The sequence below is a fragment of the Urocampus carinirostris genome, chromosome 6, assembly GCF_059441175.1.
Source record: "Urocampus carinirostris isolate Australia breed hairy pipefish chromosome 6, RoL_Ucar_1.0, whole genome shotgun sequence".
Lineage (NCBI taxonomy): Eukaryota > Metazoa > Chordata > Actinopteri > Syngnathiformes > Syngnathidae > Urocampus > Urocampus carinirostris.
Genome location: NC_142354.1, coordinates 37134182 through 37154754, shown reverse-complemented (window position 1 = coordinate 37154754; position 20573 = coordinate 37134182). Strand labels below are relative to the sequence as shown.

Genomic DNA, 20573 nt, shown 5'->3' with positions numbered 1-20573 from the left:
AATTTAGTAATTTTATTCATTTTTAGTTTATTTTGTCTTTTATTAGCATATTTGGTATTGGAGTAATCCAAAAGTAATTGAAAGTAATCAAGTTAAAGTAACCCTACCCTACCCTGCATATAACGAGGGTTGGCATGCCTACATAAAGCTACCGTAGTCACCAAACATCATGTTATAAGTTACCACAGAAAAACACGTCAGAAATCAGTACTTTGAAGTAGTGAAAGAGTCAAATAAGACAAAATCAAAAGCAAAATGTTAAATACTCTCCGTAGAAAATCGCAATGAGACATTTGCGCATGCGCAGTAGGCATTGGTAGGACGTCTCGACAAGATAGTACCTTTCGGCGGAACAACCGGTCCTTTTGCGTGGGTCGCTGTGACGTACTACCACACACCTCCGTTACTGGTTTTGGAAGGGCACCAGCTGGGTTGACTCGCTCGGAACCCAAGGACGGTACCCCCAAGACACTCATTCACCCTTCTGCTCGTTCCGGACGGTCAATTTATGAGGTATGAAAAATAAAAACTCTTCACATAATGACGTAGGCAAATGCTGTGTTGTCGCCAATTTTCCCGCCTCGATTTTCGGAGCGGTGATGTGGCAGAGGGGCAGAACCATTTCTTGTATCCTGAAACGGTCTGCAGCTGCTGTTGTATGAAAAAAATCCTCGGGATTTTTTTGTGTCCAGACGAGGTTGCTTCATCGTCCATGTCGAACCTGCGCCGCTTCAGCCAAACGACGGACGAGAGGATGAATGAGAAGAAATGCTGTAAGTCAATTCTTTAGGTACACCTGCTGGCTTGGACTGTGTATCAGAGGTTAGTTTCTGGAGAGGCACAATCCGATTTGTGAGGAATGTATAAACTGTATAGCCTATAACCGTTTTATTGTCTTACTTTAACTTAGAAATGAAGATGGGTAATCCTCCATTGTTAGAAAAAGTCAATGCATCGAGAAATCAATTATCGGATGGGTTGGATTGCTGCTAGCTTGCTAATACTATCACTGATTCTATGTTTGAGGTTAAGGTCTGCACTAAATGAGAATCCTTGGTCTCGCTATTGCCCTCTGCCATGAGGCAAGTTAATTGTCTGCCTCGCTCTTCTTCTGTAGACGGTCAGCACAGTAATACATTGCACAAATATTCTATTAATAGATGATGATGATCTCATCTCATTAGCTGCACTGCTTATCCTCAGTACGGTCGCGGGGGTGCTGGAGCCCATCCCAGCAATCATCGGGCAGTGGGCAGGGGACACCCTGAACTGGTTGCCAGCCAATCGCAGGGCACACAGGGACAGACAACTCGTTCGCTTATTCACACCTAGGGACAATTTGGACTGGCCAATCCACCTGAAATGCATGTCTTTGGAATGTGGGAGGAAACCAGAGTGCCTGGGAAACCACGCAAGCACGGGGAGAACATACAAACTCCACACAGGAAGTCCGGTATCTGGATTTGAACCCACACAGGAGGTTTCCAAGACCTTAGAACTGTGCCGCACATGCGCTAACCACTGCGCCGCCGTGCTGCCCAATGATGATGATGAAATATTAATTATCCATCCATTATCTGCACCGCTTATCCCCAGTAGGGTGGCGAGGTTGCTGGAGCCCATCCCAGGTATCTTTGGGCAGTGGGCAGGGTACACCCTGAATTAGTTGCCAGCCTGTCGCGGGGCACACAGAGACAGCTCACTTGCTCATTCACACCTAGGGACAATTTGGACCAGCCAATTACTTTGACATGCGATTTTTGGGAATGTGGGAGGAAACCGGAGTGCCCGGAGGAAACCCACGCAAGCACGGGGAGAACATACAAACTGTGCCATGGACCCTTACCACTGACTGCCATACCGCTGGAAAATTAATCTTTAAAAAAAAAAAATCAAACATTTTGAAGTTAAATAAAAATGAACCTTATTACTGAATCATTCGGAGAAACGAAATAAACAATGACCATATTTTCATCTGGAACCATTCACATTGTTTTCAATGCAGCGTGGGCATCTTACATGACAAATATCCCTACCGTCATCGTGATGATCGGTCTGCCCGCCCGAGGGAAGACGTATGTGTCCAAGAAGCTCACACGATACCTCAATTGGATCGGCGTCCCCACCAAAGGTAAAACTAAATGGTGTTTTTTTGGAATGTGTAGCACGTTTTACCATATATAAACTGGCTTTCGAATTTGGACCATAACTCATAGAATTACACTCTTCTTGGCTAAACTGTCTGATGTCAAAGTCAGGTCCTCAAGGGCATCTGTCCTGCATATTTTAGGGTCTTCCGCCACAGACACAAATGATTAGTATACAATTGTAATGTTGTTACGTTATTTTTTTCAGTAACTGGGCAATCTAACTAATTAGTTTTTCTGTTGTTACAACACTGTCACTGTTGCTGACCGTCAAAAGCGTTGCGTTACTTTGGCTTGCGTGGGTTTCCTCCGGCCCCGCAAATTTGACGCCGTTTTCAATGGTGCGCTTTTTTGCTCTCCACTGAGTTTTCTTTTTGGCTCATGCCACCTTTCAAAATAGAGACTATCACACGTTAGATAGTGACTACGAATATAGTACTTACTAACCGCCAAAAGAAAAGGTGAATGAAGTCTGAGTTGCGAAAAATGTGAGCCCTATATTTGACAGTGCTGTTGTCATTGGTGCAACTGACACGAGTCATTCAAGAAAGAAACATCTCTATGAGCTGGCTCTTGGAAGTAAACGAATGGACCCGGCACCTCACCAATCAACAGCTGGTTTCCTTCGACTTTTTAGTGATTCTGTGTTTTTGACTTTAATTTTGGAGAGCATAAACAAGGTTACAAAATGTTTTTACTTTATTTATTTTTGTAGATCTTTAAAAATTTGAATTATATTTCCCAGGTTTTTCAGTGTCAGTGTGTTTATAAAAATGTAAAGTTTATTAAATTTTCTTTATTCTTTTGTTTTTTGTTTTTAAGTTAGGCATAACGTTACATAATAATTGGTAATGTAGAGCTTAAAGCAACAAAAACAAACTGAAGAGCCATTTGGGACCCGACGGAGCCAAGCCGAAAAAGACGATTCTCTAAAATATTCGGAATGCCCATCTCTACAAGTAAACTCCAGTCAAAGACATCAATTGCCACTGTGTTCCTGTTTGCTCAGAAAATTTCAAATTCTTTGACAAATATCATCTTAAAGTAACAGAGATAGTTACTTTCCCTGGTAACTTGTTACTTTTACTACAGAGTAATTCAGTTACTAACTCAGTTGTTTTTTGGAAAAAGTGGTTAGTAACTATGGCTAATTCCTTTTTTAAAGTAACGTGCCCAACGCTGCAAATATTGTGGTGAAGTAGCAAATGCTACCTTCGATCAAGCTTTTTTTTATTGTGGCTTTGCCGATAAAGCATGATATGTACACGCCCATCACATTGTATCAGTTTCTATATATTTCAGGGTCAGGCATTTGTGTTATAATGTAACTAATCAACCAGTTATAATTGCAAAATTAAGCATGGAAGAACCGACAAGAGGAGAATAACTCAAGAATCACGTCGACACAAATAAATAATTGGAATCGTTCTACGGTGAATATGCTGGATGGATTAATCATCAACAAAAGGTCCTTATTTCTGGTCATGCGTTCAGTGTAAAAAGGATGTGAAAGTTGCTGGTAGTGGATGCTGACAGTGAGAGTTTTCAGCCATGTGAGGAAAGTACATACAGTTTATAGGAAGACAATGGGTTCTGTTATGTTACCATGGCATCTTTTTTCGCAAATTAAACGTAATTGAAGAGTTTATGTTACAGATTGCAACTATAGAACAGAAGAAGTCTGCAAAATCCTACACTGCTATATACAGGGTTGGGTAGGGTTACTTTAACTTGATTACTTTCAATTACTTTTGGGTTACTCCAATACCAAATAGGCTAATAAAAGACAAAAGTAGCAACACTAACTTTACTGCAAGCGGGGAAATAGAGGAAATGCTGAATTGTTTTTGTTGTTTGTGTAGCAAATAAAATAAACTTGTTTACACAAATTACCTCTTTTTTCAATTCTACATAATCCGTCTTGCTGTGAGTTAATATTTGCCACATTGTGTTTTTAAGGCTCATTATAGTTTAGTAAGGGTAATTTCAATCATGAAAAAGGTGAGCAATTGACAGGTATGTTGGTTTAAGATCAGGTAATTGTGTCATTGTAATCCTGTGCAGTCCTTTAAGACATTTTTCTGATTAAGGGCTTTATAAACAAATTTGACTTGATTTGTATGTAATGTTGAAACGTTGGCTCGTATGGAAAACAACCGAAGCATTGTGCTTTAACTGACTTTAACTGAAATACCAGTATAAATTTTATTCAATTTGTTCCCATATTTTGGGCATTTTTTAAACATCTTAGTAAAATATAGTGTTCCCCCCATCCCATTATATAATCTAAAGATAGTGTTCGTTCTGTACTCGACACCCATGTGTCTCAAAAAATAGGACTTGTTTAATTGTTTCGTTGATAAATTTAGATCCGCACACTAGCTTTTATGTCACGCCCGTCGTGTCTCTGCAGTGTTCAACCTGGGCGTCTACCGTCGAGAAGCCGTCCGAGCCTACAAGTCCTACGACTTTTTCCGGCACGACAACAAAGAAGCTATGGAAATCAGGAAGTAAGTTATACTTCGTAACACCATGACACGAGAGCTGTTATGAAACCAAGTAAGACACTGGACGGCTTTTACGCTGCTGACCCAAATATGAAAGCAAAACCTGCAGCTGTCACTGGTGGCCTGATTTATCGTGGCTCACATGGAAGCTTAAAATAAATATGGATGACATCACTCTGAGTATGTAGTGTTTTTACCAGGATCAATGAATGAACTCTTCATACTCTTATACTTCTGTTTCTTTTCTCACACAAAGCAAACCATATTTTCCACACTATAAGGTGAACCATATTATAAGGTGCATTCTTAAAAATAGTTTTAGTGACATATTTGTCATAAACAAGGCACACCAGACTATAAGGCACATTGAATTAAAACTGTAGTAAGCGCTAGGGTTGCATGATAAATGAATACATGTAAAATCATTTGAGATATACTTAAAATGTTGAATAATATATATATATATATATAAATATAAAAATATAAAGTATAATATCATCTCTATTAAGTATACCCAACTTAGATCAAAAAGCCTTTATATTTTTTTTCCCACTGTGCCCATCCCCTTCTATCTTACTTTTGTCAGAGCTGTTCGAGACGCACAACACATTGGGAATCAAGAAAACTATTAACATGCTAACCAAAAGACCAGGCTATATGTTTCTCAAAGGCAAATTAGTTACCTGTGCATTATCATTTAATTGTAACATGTATTTCCAACTGTATCCAGCATATTTTCCTGTATATATGGCACACTGGATTATAGGGCTCACTTTCAAATTTCTGGCATATTTGGAAATATGGTTAATTCTAATACTAGTATAAAATTGAGAGTGTGTCATATTTGTTGCCTCCCAGTGGTACAAAAAAATCCTTCGTTCTGTAAAAAAATAAAATTTTGATTTGAAAACTAGGCAAAAATACATGAACTATCATACCAATTTTAATTTTTATTAAAAAAAAATAATTGGTTGAGAAATGTGTATTTCTTTTACACAGTGGAATCCCCACTTAGTTTCCCGCCATGTTTGTCCGGCATCCTGTCGCCACGCTGTGCTCTGTGGCACTGGGCTTTGCTGGCACCAAACAACACAGTGCCATCTAGTGGTCAAATATGACACATTGAGGCTTCGATAAAAATACGGTATTATTTGACAAACAGATGGTTTAATGCCACAGGATGACAGAGAAGCAGCCCATTTGTCTACATGAAATCCCCCCTTGACATAGTTCCTTTGCACCAAGATGCAAAAAAATGTAAAGTAATCTTGCCCTTATTTCAGGCAGTGTGCGCTTGTGGCCCTCCGAGATGTAAAAGTGTACCTGACGGACGAGGGTGGTCAAATCGCTGTGAGTCGTGCCTCTATATGCTCTCATTTTGTTTAATTATCTTCCCAAAATGAAAGAGCATTTTGCCCTGACGTTTTTGATGCCAGGTTTTTGACGCAACCAACACGACTAGAGAACGCCGAGACCTCATTCAGGTGTTTGCGAAGGAAAATGCATTCAAGGTGAGTATTAGCCAACAATAAAGTACATGAGTAGCCGTTAAGGGAAATTATGTAGGACCACAGTGCCCAGGTCTGCTCTAATGTCTTACCACAAGTCATGCTGGAGTTCTGCCAACAGGTGTTCTTTGTGGAATCTGTGTGTGACGACCCAGAGGTCATTGCTGCCAATATCATGGTAGGTATTGGAAAGCTTCTATTCATATCCACGTGCTGTTGCTAAGATATTATGTAAGAAAGCGCCTACTTGCATGCCATCAAACAGGAAGTCAAGGTGTCCAGTCCGGACTACCCCGAGAGGCACCGAGAGCGGGTCATGGATGACTTTCTAAAACGTATCGAGTGTTACAAGGTGACTTATCAACCGTTGGATCCTGATGATTACGACAAGTAAGACTTCCAGAAAATATACCGTTTATTTTTATTAACGGGAGAGTGTGCATTTTTAGCGCCAACTAGTGCCAAGCAGCCCCACATGGTTACAGGCTCTTAAGACACAAGCCAGGACTTGATCAACCCTGGCTGGGTACCCTGGGCGAGGGTGTCTGTTGTGAGACCCGAAAACACCCAGTGAACCCAAGTGTCAACAGTGATGATGTGTCTTAAGTTGCATCAAAAGTGTATTTTAGAACTAAAAAATGTGTTTACACACGAATACAGTATAAGTATTTTAAATACTTGTTTATACTGGTTATATCCTTAGCTGTTATTTATTGTCGTACGACTGTACCAAAAGAAAAATTCCTCATTGTGGGAAGAATAAAGGATTATCTTATCTTGGGCAAAAAATAAGGCACATTTTGTTCTGTGTGGCCCATACCAAACAACCCAAGGCCCGGTACAGGTAATACTGACCACTGCTTTAGAATTAGAACTTCTGCGCTTGCAAGTACTTCTGTTGTCAAATCAAAATCTCCGAATAAGGTTGCATGCCCCATAAAACTTTAATTAATTTCAGTTTTTTTCCAGTGTGGTCAAAGACATATGCAATTCCACAAACAGCCAATAGAGGCTAAACTGAGACGTCCTCTTTGCAGGGACCTGTCTTTCATCAAAGTGATAAACGTGGGCCGTCGTTTTTTGGTGAACCGGGTACAGGACTATATCCAGAGCAAGATCGTCTACTACCTCATGAACATCCACGTGCACTCGCACTCTATCTACCTGTGTCGCCACGGTGAGAGTGATCATAATGTCCAGGGCCGCATTGGAGGAGATTCTGAACTTTCTCCCCGTGGAAAACAGGTAAAACAGTTTTATATATTTATTGTTTGTAATTTTCTATAATAACAGTCTTACTATGGAAAAAAACAGCTTGAAATTTTCAATTGTTTTTTTAATTTCTTTTTATGTACTTTTTAGTTCGCCTGCGCCCTAGGGAAGTTCATTGAGGAGCATGAGCTCTCTGATTTGAAGGTGTGGACGAGCCAGTTGAGACGCACAATACAGACGGCGGAAGAGTTGGCCATCCCCTACGAGCAGTGGAAGATACTCAACGAAATTGACGCGGTTGGCATCATATACAGTTTTGATGCGATTCAACAGGACGATTGTACTCAAAAGGTTTTTTTCTATTTTTTAATTTGAGGGTGTATGCGAAGAGATGACCTATGAGATGATCCAGAGGGCGTTCCCAGAGGAGTTTGTGTTAAGGGACCAGGACAAATATCACTACCGCTATCCAGGCGGGGAGGTGACTGACCTTTTCTCATTTGGCTGTTTTTGGAGAATTTTTTCTAGTACTACTTTCTTCATTTTACGTCTTAATTTTATTTTAATCATTTTGATTTTCTTGCAAAATTTCTGCTACACTTTGGCTTATTTTTCTAGCTAAAACAAAAACATATATATCTTCCATTGGTTATATTAGGTATTTTTTTCTAAATGTATCTCTTATGTTTAACTATTTTTGTCCTGCTAGAAAAATACTTTTGGAAAAGTTACTCAAAAAAATATGAAATGCAAAAAAATATATTATTTATATAGAGAAACACAGTAAAACTGAATTAAATATTGTACAATTAGAATATAAGACAGTTCCTGAGATTTTAGGTATTTTTCTCATGTTACTACACAAACTGTGATGGTTTTTCAGTACAACACAAGCTCAAAAAAAGAGAGAAGACATGTATTCCTTTTGAGAATGCGATAACAAAGAGTACCATACAAAACCCTCAACATGTACAATAATCTGCCTGTTCTAAAGGTCCTCCTGTGTACCCTTTATTTTTTTATTAAAATTAAGAATTAACAAAACTAGGTTACAGGAATAAGTTCAACCCTAAAGGGTGTAGAAAATCAAAGAGCCGCAACATGATTGGTCAACAGTGAAAACGATGCAGTGATAGCAAATATAACAACTCTGGCATCTAAGCATAACTACTTTATTTGTATAGCCCCTAATCACAAACGTATCAAAAGACTGCACAGCCTACATTTACACAGTCACCTGATCTGAAACCAAACCCACGGGCAAAGAAAAACTTAACACTAGGAAAATAAGAAACTTTGAAAAGGGGCCACACAAGTGGTAATCCCCCTTCCAGGATGACCAGGCTGAAATAGATGTTGAATTGGGTAAAATTACACAAAACAACATCAATTAAATTTTAAATTGTCCAAAACGGCAACATATTAATGTAAAAATGATTAATATTACATTAATTTTTAATCATATTGCCCCCTTTTATTTCACAAAAACAAACTAATAGAGAGGAGGTGGACTCGCTAACACGAGGTGGTGTATCCCTGGGCACAAAGATTTCCATCTGCCGCAGGGATGTCGAACTTTTGGACTAGCGTGTGAAGTCATCCACTCTGCTAAACTACAACAAGCACCCCAAGGGCATCATGTTAATCTGTTAATAAACAACAAGGGAGACTAATGGAAGTGTGAATTTACCTACAGGGATGAATAAAGTATCTATCTATCTATCTATCTATCTATCTATCTATCTATCTATCTAATAAACTAACCCTAGATTAATAAGCATTCTTAAATGCAAGCAGAATAAAACCAAATTAACGAACCCTGGCATTAAAGGCATTCTCAGTGTTTAATACTCCAAATCGAACAACCCTGGCATTATAAGCATTTTTTATTGCACTTAAAGGGACAATGTGTAATATTTAGTGACTTATAGTGGTACAAAAACTCAGTCAAAAAGATACATTGATTTGAAGACCAGGCAAAACTACACCAACTATCATTACAATATTAATCTTTCTTTAAAAATTAATCATAGGTCTAGAAATTTGTATTTATTTTTTTTTACACAGCGGAATCCATACCTAGTAGTCGCCGCCGTGTTTGTCTGTCATCTTTTGCTGTTACGTTGTGCTCTCGGCGCTGGTTTTCGTTCGCATTAGACAATGGTGCCATCTAGTGGTTCAATATTACACACCAGGGCTTTAAATTGAGTAACATCATTGGCCATTAGACTGTTAAATGGTCAATCTAACATATAGTTAACTTAAATCTAAACGGCTGCTAATCTGACTTTTTGCACTACTGGCAGTTTTTTATAGCTTGCCACTCATTGCACATTGCTCTCTGCACTATGGTAATTACAGCGTTATTGTTACAGTGTTAATGTTACTGTGTACCTGACTTGTTAACCTGACTGCCCATTTTGCACATCTGGTTAGCTACTCTTCTTGCACTATCGGCACTATGGTAAAATACTATACGTAGCCAATTACAATACAACTTTATTTATATCTGTACATTCAAGGAAACTGTGGGGGTCAGATGCATCGACATTTCGTTCTGTATACACGTGTACTAGAATGACAATAAAGTAGATCTGAATCTGAATCTGAATCTGAATCACTTGCCAATGGCTGGTTGTTTACCTAAGACAAACTTTCCCTGTGCCGACATTCCACCCTCAGTCGTACCAGGATCTGGTCCAGCGTCTGGAGCCGGTTATCATGGAGCTGGAGAGACAAGGCAACGTGCTGGTCATCTGCCACCAGGCGGTCATGCGCTGTTTGCTAGCATACTTCCTGGACAAAAGTGCAGGTGTGTGAGGTCAAGGGCACTCGTTCTTTTACTTCCTTGAAGCTGACTTTTTCTCCATTTTGTTCCTCTTACAGAAGATCTTCCCTATATGAAATGTCCTCTCCACACCGTCCTCAAACTCACCCCTGTGGCATATGGTATGTATCAACTTTAATGTTTTTTTTTTTGTGCCATTTGCATTTTTTCCCTCCATATGTCTATTCTAAGATGCCACAGAAGAGCTGTTTATTCAAAGGTATTGAATTGTGTCAAATGAGTAGGGAGAAGTTTGACTCAGATACATTTCTGGGTATTCGATAATTTTGTTGTTCTAGTTTTTCTCATTTCTTAGCAGCAGGTAAATGTTTTAAATACGTCTCACACACATACTTCCTCAATCTTTCAGGCTGTAAAGTAGAAATGTTTTATCTCGATGTGGAGGCCGTGAACACACATCGCGACAGACCCCTTGTGAGTATGACAACTTTTTTTTGTTTAAATAAACAGGCTCAGTTTTTGCACTGTCAGAAAACTGAGGCGAGCACGCTATTAAGTTCAAAAGTCGAAAAATTTGTTAGAATGATCTGGTCTTTCGTAAGATCTAACAATCAAGCAATGTGATCAGTTATCCATATCTGCTAAATAGCTCCATAAAGTTATGAATTAAAGGTAAAAGCTGATTTCAAGGCTAAATGTATAACAGTTCTACCACATTCTCTATCATAGCTTGCTACGCCAGTTATTAGCCAATAACAAAATAATTATAAAAAACAAAAGAAAGAATCAAACATTGTTGTATTGACATTGTTTATTGGCTATTGTACATTAGTGCAATCTGCTGCACACTTGCAGTAGCAGCAAGTTCGACGTGCAATTTAACATTGTCTAGGAACCACTTTCCACTTAAAAATTGCGCTCTTTTAAAAAATTATAAGTCTGAAAATTCTCTCTCCGCCCTGAAAAATGATTTTCAATGTTTAGCAGCTCTGGTATTAGCACTGTTTTGTACCTTGTTCCCACTTTCAACTAGGCCAAGTATCTTCAAAGTGTTTCTGTCAATTCAGAACTTCCAATAAAGGGACATTGTGTATTATTTAGCACCTCCTATGGGAAAAAATATATATATTATTACAAAACAATATTGATAAGAATAATAAGAAGAATTACATAAACAATCATAAATGGGCATATTTTGAAAAACTCATAGGTCGAGAATGTTTTTATTTATTTAACATAACATGAGGCTCACCAAGAGGAAGTAGAGATGATTTTCTTCCAACTTGCGGCTAAGGGTACTCCAAAAGACCAAAAACCTTGTGAAAGGCTTGGCAGAACAATGATAAGAAAAATGGTGCAATTTGGTCACTTTGAGTTTATTATTCTTCCTTGTGCTTTGAAGCAATCATTTTCGGTTGCTGCAAATATCAGCAACATTTAGTGGTCAAATATTACATTGTCCCTCTAATTGCCAGTCAAATCAGCCATGACACAAAGGCCTTTGCCCAAGTGGAAATTGGAAATTTAAAAAAGAACTTTTTTTTACAAATCTAGCAAATATATGTGTTGTCCTTTATAGCATCCCTATGTTTTATGACTTTTAATTTAGTGGTTTAGTAAGATTTTCTCATGTTGAAAAATATGTTTCTTGCCTCAATCAAGGTTGGGAAACATCTGGCCAGACAACAGGTTTGATATCACAACAGCCCAATACGATTTTCTGGAATGTTTTGATGCCTATCCTTGCTGTGCATTACAGGGGGGTAGTCACTGGCGTATGAGTTAATCAATGGCACTAATAAATGTAATATTTGGTGGTAAAAAAAAATTCAATGTTGAAAAGTTAAATACAAAACCTTATATTTCTCACTTACCATATTTTTGTTTCTTTTTTCACCTAAAAAATAATTTAAAGTTTTGGTGCCTGTTTTTGGCGATAAAAGGATTTGAACCTGAGTTGTGGTGCTGAGAGCTTTAATCACTGTACGACCAGTGAAGTCAATAACATATAAAAAGGCATTGGGTTTTATTTTATTATCTTAAGGCCTGGTACCAGATATGAATCTTCATTTCGTTGTGAATTTTAAATGTTACAATGACAATGAATATAATTTGTTCAAGAATTTGCAATGCAAAACTCCGGGGAATCACTCCTCCACTTTTTTTCTTCTCCCTCCCCTGTGTTAGAACTGAGCTATGTGGGCCAAAGCTCCGCCCTAATGGATAGCATTTATTCTATCGTAACCAGGGATCAGAATTTTCCGCGGATCCGCGGAATTCCGCTGTTTTTGAACCCCAAAGGCATTCCGACTTTTTCACTTTTTCTCTTGCGTAGCAAACAAATTCAAAATCCGACTGTCTCACTCTTTCCTTTATTGCTCTGGCGCACCCTGGCGGCCGTTAGAAAAATTGGCCGCATTGTCGCACAAGCTGCAGGGACTGAACTGCATTTGAACTTATCTTGCAGTATTTACAAAAAAAATCAGTTATGTGGGCAAATTATTTTAATCTTCTAAAAATGTTACTTAAATGATAAATATAAGCATGGTTTTGGACAAGTAAATTGCCTAAAACCCAGGTTTGTTTGTTTTTTTGGGGGGGTGGGGGGTGGGGGGTTTCCGCCCAGGTTTATTCCTGGACGCTGGCTATTTCAGCTGAAAATGAAAATCTCCATTCTGATCCCTGCGTAACTCACAACGAAAGTAACAATCGCCTCTGGTACCGTAATTAAAAATAGTGTGATAATGAGTTAAAATGTACTGCCTTTTTGTATGTTATCTATACCACTGGTGGTCCAGTGGTTAGAATTCAGTGCTCTCCAGTCCGCGTCCTGGGTTTAATTCCCCTTTCATCCAACTGCAAAGTTTGGGCTAGGAAAAAGTCAAAAATATGAGTTGCACGTTATACACAAATAAATACGGTAACTATTAGGTTAGTTATAGCACATTTGAATTTCCGTATTTTCCGCACTATAAGGCGCACCTAAAAGCCTTTATTTTTTTCAAAAGCTGACCATGCGCCTTGTAATACAGTGCGCCTTATTTATGGAACAAAATTAATTCGCAAAGTCTTGCAACTAACTTGCCGCCGCCGACTAGATTTTCCCCCGAACGCCAAGTAGTCCGCGGTGTATGCTGGGATTTATTTACCGGCGTTTCATTGGCTAACCAATGTGTCAATCATCATTTGAATCGATCGCTATTGGCTGAAGTTATTCGGAGGTCAAGAGGAGGATCCTTTTTATCATTTACAGGCTGGCATTGGCTTGAACGGCAAAACAAAGCCTGCAATTGGCCAAAAAAGACGTGTCAATCATCAGTTGAATTGATCACTATTGGCTAAAGTTATTCGGAGGTCAAGGGGCGGATCCTTTTTATCATTTACAGGCTGCCATTGGCTTAAACGGCAAAACAAAGCCTGCAATTGGCCGAAAAAGATGAATGCGTATAGCACGTGGCTGACGGCATACAGAAAGCATTTTTTTCTATTCTGTATTTGTACATATTTTATTGTCCTGGATTTACTACCCTCACGAATATAAGAGGACATTGGCTGCACATTATTATGAACACAACGACTTCGGTGAGCTACTACGGGTTTTATATTGTCCCTGTATCTTGTTTCAGACTGAACTCGATGTTTCTGTGATAAGCGGTGCAGATAATGGATGGAATGGAGTGTCTATTTTTAAATTAAACTCAATTCCAAGTGTTTATTGTCATATGCACAGTAAAGTTGCGAGCGAAAAAGAAAATAGAAACTAAGGAATGTTTGGCATTTCTTGAATCCCAAGACTTTAACCTTCCGAATGATGGAACGATGCATTTGAGTGACATCGTACGGACACCGCATCCGCACGTGTTCTCGACACGTATTTGCGTCTTTGCAAGCTTTGGGAATGTTAAGGGGGTAATAAATTGGACTGAACTATCTGACTGTTTTGTCCACGTTCCCATTGTAGCGCCTTATAATCCGGTGCGTCTTATGTATGTCAAAAATAGGACCAAAAACTATTTTTTCGGGGTGCGCCCTATAACCCGGTGCGCCTTATAGTGTGGAAAATACGGTACATTGCTGCTAAAAGACCAGAATTGTATGAATAGCCAACGACTCCCTCATAATGACAAATATTGCTTGAGCCTTGCTCGGCCTGAAATGGATCATTAATTACAACCCGATTCTTTCACTATCCTTTCCTTTGTCTTTAATTTAACCACATCCAATTAGTTGTCAACATTTAACACCCCTGTCTTCACACCTCCTTCCAGCTTTACATTTTTGTTTTTCCACGCACCCACCAGGGTCAAATCCCCAAGGACTCAGCCCATTTACTCCGACGGAATAGTTACACGCCCTTGTCCAGTCACGACCAGGTCAAGCGTCCTCGGCTGTACAGCGCTGGCAACCAACCTTGGCTGCCCCTTGCCCCTACGCCGACGGCTTTGATGCCCGAGGGACGGTCCAGCCAAGTCAGTTGTCATCTTCCTTGCTGGTCCTGTAGTTAACCAGTCACCCACTCACCCTCGTTGCCCTGCCATGTTTCATGTGTGTGTTTTCAATAGAAATAAAGCAGAAGCTAATACACGTTGCTAGGTGCAAACTTATGAAGGAAATATGTTAAATTAGTAAAATCCATATATTTAATCTCACACTTCCTCTTTTGTGCTTTTATATTGAAATACATTTGAAGCTCTTCCAGTAGTATATATATACATATATACCGCAGCCATATCCCCCTAGTGGGAGGTGGCTAGAGTCATTTCTGACTCTTTTTGGGAGATTCATACAGAAGAGGGGATTCCCAGCCCCCTCGCCCAACCCAACTGAGGTGTTGGGAGTCATTAGGTGACCAAACCCCCCAATTCCAACCCCTAATGCTGAAAGCCAAGCAGGGAGGCAACGGGTACCAATGTTTAAGTCTTAGGTATGACTCGGCCGAGGCTTAAACCACAACCTCCCAGTCTCGGGGCGGGCGCCATACCCCCAAAGCCACTGAGCTGCAGTAGTAGGCAGGAAATATTATACCAGGTTCTGTACACAATCACCAGAATACACAGGAAGGGATGGCAGTTCCCATTCTGTTGGCAATTAGGACACTGAGAGCTAATAGGGTTATAATGCAAGTAATCAATAAGGGAAGAATTAATCAGATATAGGGCGGCATGTGGGACAAAAAGAGCAAAAGATTACACCTGTATAAACAGCTGCTTGAAAGCTTGAATTTTGAAGTTGTTTTTTTCAAGGTTTGAAATGAGCTTAATGTTTAGGTGAGGAGGTGCTTGAAATTTTTGCCTTCTGACTCGACACACCACGCAATAAATGAAGAAAAATGAAACAAGTCAGCTTAGAATTATGCAGATGCTGATCTCTGGTGGCTTCGCTATGCCATCGCATTTCTTTTTCTCTTGTGATTAACAGGAGCTGGCATTAGTTTGTACGGTGTTATCATGTAAAATGTTATCGCCCCCTTGCGTCGCCCCCAGAATGACAGGTTAAAAGAACAAGATGCCAATAGGCTGTCGTTTTAATGAATGATGGCTAAAAAAAACTGAAAAAACAAATAATGGCTAAAATATGGTACAATTCCACGAACATTAGGCTGCAAAGTATGAAAAAAAAGATCCACTTTACAATATGAGAGAAAAGGTAATTCACAGAGATGACTATCTTAACAATTTTTTATTTATTTATTTTTTTTGCTAAGCGTTTTCTATATGCTACACCTAAACAGGGCACTATGAAATGATCAAAAGTGTACTAGTGCAAGGATTACGTATCAATTATGGACTTTTGTTATAGGCCATGAAAAGAATTAAAGTAGCGATTACCAGTGGTAAACCTTTCTTTTAATGGTCCTGGAAAAATTGGAATGTGGCCTTGAAAGCCCTTAAAAAGTCCTTGAATTTGACCATGAAGATGTTTTATTAACCTTGTATAAAATTCGACAAAATACTAAAACAGCAAGCATTGGTGGCAAAAACAGTAGAGTGGAGAGTGTGATAACAAGACTTGAGATTGGACAAAGTGCCTTAATTGAAACTGTCACAAGCCAGAAAGGGAGATAGGAACCAATAGCGTTCATTTTTACTCAATTTTATTGAGAAAGAGAGCAGTGCTTGCTTCCTCGATCCGATGATCGTCGGACACGGGTAGCTGATGGCAGGAACGCTGAAGTGGCACTTTCATGTCGAGCGAGGATAGTCGTAGGCAGCGGGAAAAACTGGTAGATAGCCGGGACAGGGGAGCAAGGGCAGTAATGAGTCCAGAAAAGAGGTCGGCAACAGGTATCAGGCAGGAGAAAACAGGGCAGAAGATTGTCGGAAGGTACAGAGCTTGCCTAGCTGAAAGCATAGGTTCGCAGGACGGTCTTACAGCTTCTTTTTGGAAGCCGGGGGTTTAAAAAGAGGCAGGGAGCCAATCAGCGACCAGGGCTGTTGGCGCCAACGGGGCAGCTGCAGGTGCCCCGATTCAGTAATCATGACAGAAACGTTAAAACCGTTACGGGAACATAACTTTAGATTGTGTAAAGATGGTCAGAAGCACAAATCAGCAAGTATAAAATAATAAAATGCAGGAGGTACAAATTGAATAGGGAGAAGATGAAGATGGGCTTTACAGAAGAAAGAAATATCACTTAGAGCAGTGTTTTTCAACCTTATTTCAACCAGGGCATGTTTTTTACATTAGAATAAATTTGCGGCACACCACTAACCAGAAATGTTATAAAATGACACTGAATATTATATTCAATTACAATACAATTTATAATACCCCATTTTTTACAGCACAGACACTTGACAATGACATAATATTTGCAGAAAATGATTCGTAAATGTTTTATAAAATTTAGATTTTAAAAAGTGGCATTGGATAATTTCTCACGGCACACCAGTGTGTCGCGGGACACTGGTTGAAAATCACTGACTTAAAGGATTGCTGGACTTGAGTCTTAGCCTTAAACTAAGGATACTTTTACTAATTTACCGATTTTAAGGAGTACGGGACTTTATAACAGAATTTCAGGAGAGTCATTGGAGTTTGTTTTTAGTGTGTGTATGAGTGGTACAGAGACCAATAACAGTAATAATAGGGAGCAGTAATGCACTAAAGTAATGGATTCCAGCCACCGTTAAACTCAAAGAAGAAGAACTTATTGACTGTTTCAACAACCAAATACACTCAGTATATATACTTTGATATTCATTAATACGCACATAAGGCCAAAAGCCAAATGTATAAGCCTAATTAGCTTGTGTAATCACTGTCCATACACAAACAACAGCAAGCCTTGATAAACACGCTTTGACTGAACATAATTAACATTGTTAATTAACTGTGCATAAACAATGAATCAGGCTGGGGGGTAGTCAGGGAACTGTCCTCGAAAACGGGGCCAATGTTGGCCCAGATGTCCGTTGCCGCACATTTTAGAAGACTCGCTGAAAGAATACAGAAGTCTACCAATGTTTCTGGTTTACAGTCTTTGTGCTTGGCAAACATATAGCACAAATTATTCACAAGAGATTGAAAGTAAAGCATTTGATTTGACTTTTTTTTGTTTGTCTGCATGTTTGGTCCAAAATTAGCAGGAAAAAAATGCATGTTTGTACGCCTGCTTGTTTTCTGTCCCTCCATTTCTATTCAGTTTTTCTTTATCTTTAAACCTTCAAGCCTTGCATAGGAAATGTCTGAGTATTTTGGATGTCCAAACCTTTTTTTTTCCCACTTTGCGTCCAGTTCTTAACCCTTGGATGCATAAATTGAAGTTGTTATTCTTCAAAATCTTGTAATATTGTCATATTCCAGGTATTCCTCATAAAACATGTTTATGACACGATGCCATTAATATTCTTATTTCCCACAGCTAATTTTCAACCCCACTCATGGAAAATTGTACTTTATGTACTGGTAGGCCATGCATCGAAGGGTTAAACTCATTACAACATTCCAAGTGTGCTTCATCCCCCTTTTTGCACTCACACTAAATTCAGAAACGTGCTCATTGAATGATGAATATTTTGCTTTGCAGGGCTCCCTTTGCGAAGGAATCGACTTTGACAACCCTGAAGAAACGAGCGGCTGCGTCCGCTTTTGAGTGAAGAAGCAAAATGGACAAGTATGAACAGTGGTGCCTTGACATACACGATTGACCTAGCTTCAGGATAAACACAGGCATACATTCTTTATCCTCTGTAAAATGACTATTAATACTGGATTACGCTGCAGTTGTGTCTGTCTCATATTTATAGCCGTGTGTATTAGATTTCCCCCTAAAGAACAGGTTGCACAGTTGAAGGGAAGGTACCGATTATTTAAAATCAAGCACAATTTTATAATCATAAAAAACCCTATATATTTATATATTTGTGATGTATTTTTTAATTTAACAAAAAACTATTCTCATATTTTAAATAAATAGGCCAGAGCAATGTGGTCACAAATACCAGTGTCTCATTGTAGTCTTAAACCAATGACTTGCAAGTGTCCCAATTTAGAAATCTTTCAAATGATATACTAATTTCTTGGTCATTTCCTTTTTTTGTTTTGTGTTGCTAAACATTTGTGGTTAGAGCATATTTTAGAGGCGCTGTGGTAATTAATCAATTGAAAAAGTACTGTAATACCCTCGCATTTGGGCAAGGAGAACCTGTCGCTGGTGCACTTTCTGAAACATATTTTAAAAAGTCAATTATCAAAATATGGTATGTTTTGTCAAATACGAAAAAGCACTCGTGGAGCTGCTGAAGAACACGTCCCTAGTAATTCTTAAGCATTATTTTCTGTGAGTTTACTGAATTATAACTCCTATGTTGTCTCCCCATTTTAAAGACGGATGTCGGTTGTACTGTATTTCTATTGTTACATTTGTATGCGGTTTTAATTGACTGAAAGACGAAATGCAAGAAGAATGTGTGTAAAACCGATACATGTGCCTTTTTAGCTTATACAAGGGTCTGGATTGGAAAATAGAATTGGAGTATTTTTGGGTGGTTTTTGTACAGTATTGTCGAAGCTGCTTGTATTTGCACATCTCTTGGTCACAATGTTGAAGCAATTAAATAACACGTATCCCAAAAATGGCAGAGCTCTATTTTTATTCAGGTAAAATGTGTTTGTGATCAAGTGAAAACGTTATCACATTATATTGTATATTATCCCTCAGTTTTATTTTTCCTTTCCTAGGTAAGTTACTAACAAATATGTATTTTACATGCTATGTTTCCGTATGCACACGTTTTGACTTAATTATGACAAATTTTCTCAATGAGATTTTATTTGAGGTCTCAATAACTACAAAAAAAACTTTTTCTGAAAAAATGTCTTAGAAGTGTAGAATTCCTTTTCACAGAGGGGCACATTAACGTAATAGCTGCCTTCAAATGGTAGTGTGTAACTTGAAACTGTAATTAAATGATATGTAAAATGAATAAAAACCTCTGAATTCATTGCTTTGTCAAGTCAGAAATGTTACAGTTGCATCGACAAAAAATATGGCTACAAATACAGGTGTATCGTATTTCGTATATACTAAACACAGTATAACAAAAATAACAATATCTGGGACTTTTTTGGCTGGCAACCAGTTCAGGGTGTCCCCTGCCTACTGCCCGAAGATAACTGGGATGAGCTCCAGCATCCCCGCGACCCTACTGAGGATAAGCGGTACAGATAATGGATGGACATTTTGGGGATTATTTCTCAATGTTACTTATAGAAGCACTGCCGCGCAATTGCGCATGGCCGTCACTTCGTAGATATTGTAGTTGACAGGCATTGTGGGAAATGTAGTTTTTGGTCAAAGCACTTATTGACCTTTTCATTTTTTTAGACAATTTAATCTCTGTTATGCGTCATTTATTCAATGATCATTCCAAGCGAAACGTATCGATGTCGATATCAATCAATACCAACATGTTTTACTTGGATGTAATCTGTATTGTACCAAAATGTCCAGTATCAGCCACCCGTCATGTCTGGTTTACACTGTTAAATAACGTATTACCAGGGTTGGGTAGGGTTACTTTAACTGGATTACTTTCAATTACTTTTGGATTACTCCGATACCAAATATGCTAATAAAAGACAAAAGAAACTAAATATGAATAAAATGACTAAATTTTGTGCAGGCTTGGGGAGTAACGGAATACATGGAACGGCAAAAATGATGTTGGCAAGCTGTTTGGATTTATCTTTATTTTGTTTCTGTCGCATGTTAGTTTTGCCAGAGATCAAAGCCAGGAGAGAAAGCTTACCACGTGTTGTGAGTCATCATTTTATTCATATTTAGTTTATTTTGTCTTTTATTAGCATATTTGGTATTGGAGTAATCTAAAAGTAATTGAAAGTAATCAAGTTAAAGTAACCCTACCCAACCCTGCGTATTACAATGGCTTGAATATGTTTCCAAATC

At 38.7% G+C, this 20573-nt stretch overlaps 1 protein-coding gene across 3 annotated transcripts; it reads left to right on the top strand.

Annotated features, from left to right (window-relative positions):
* Positions 1-329: 329 nt before the first annotated feature.
* Positions 330-19608, top strand: LOC148364734 (6-phosphofructo-2-kinase/fructose-2,6-bisphosphatase 2-like). 3 transcript variants are annotated; one of them, XM_088338928.1, is made up of 16 exons: positions 330-513; positions 693-773; positions 2006-2131; positions 4561-4657; positions 5938-6004; positions 6091-6165; positions 6284-6340; positions 6428-6552; positions 7200-7407; positions 7525-7671; positions 7751-7855; positions 10057-10186; positions 10261-10323; positions 10572-10636; positions 14464-14631; positions 18192-19608. In XM_088338928.1, exons 2-16 carry the CDS (start codon positions 713-715, stop codon positions 18255-18257), a joined length of 1560 nt encoding a protein of 519 aa, XP_088195054.1. In that variant the 5' UTR covers positions 330-513; positions 693-712; the 3' UTR covers positions 18258-19608. The 3 variants fall into 3 exon arrangements, with proteins under 3 accessions (XP_088195054.1, XP_088195056.1, XP_088195057.1); XM_088338930.1 differs by lacking the exon at positions 14464-14631 and adding an exon at positions 11825-11851; XM_088338931.1 differs by lacking the exon at positions 14464-14631.
* Positions 19609-20573: the final 965 nt, after the last annotated feature.

Bases quoted from the DNA above. Each gene is read 5' to 3' on its own strand.
- LOC148364734 (XM_088338928.1), top strand. From the start codon at position 713: ATGTCGAACCTGCGCCGCTTCAGCCAAACGACGGACGAGAGGATGAAT. The intron at 6,553-7,199 runs GTAAGACTTCCA...TCCTCTTTGCAG, and splicing joins GATCCTGATGATTACGACAA to GGACCTGTCTTTCATCAAAG. The intron at 10,187-10,260 runs GTGTGTGAGGTC...TTCCTCTTACAG, and splicing joins CTTCCTGGACAAAAGTGCAG to AAGATCTTCCCTATATGAAA.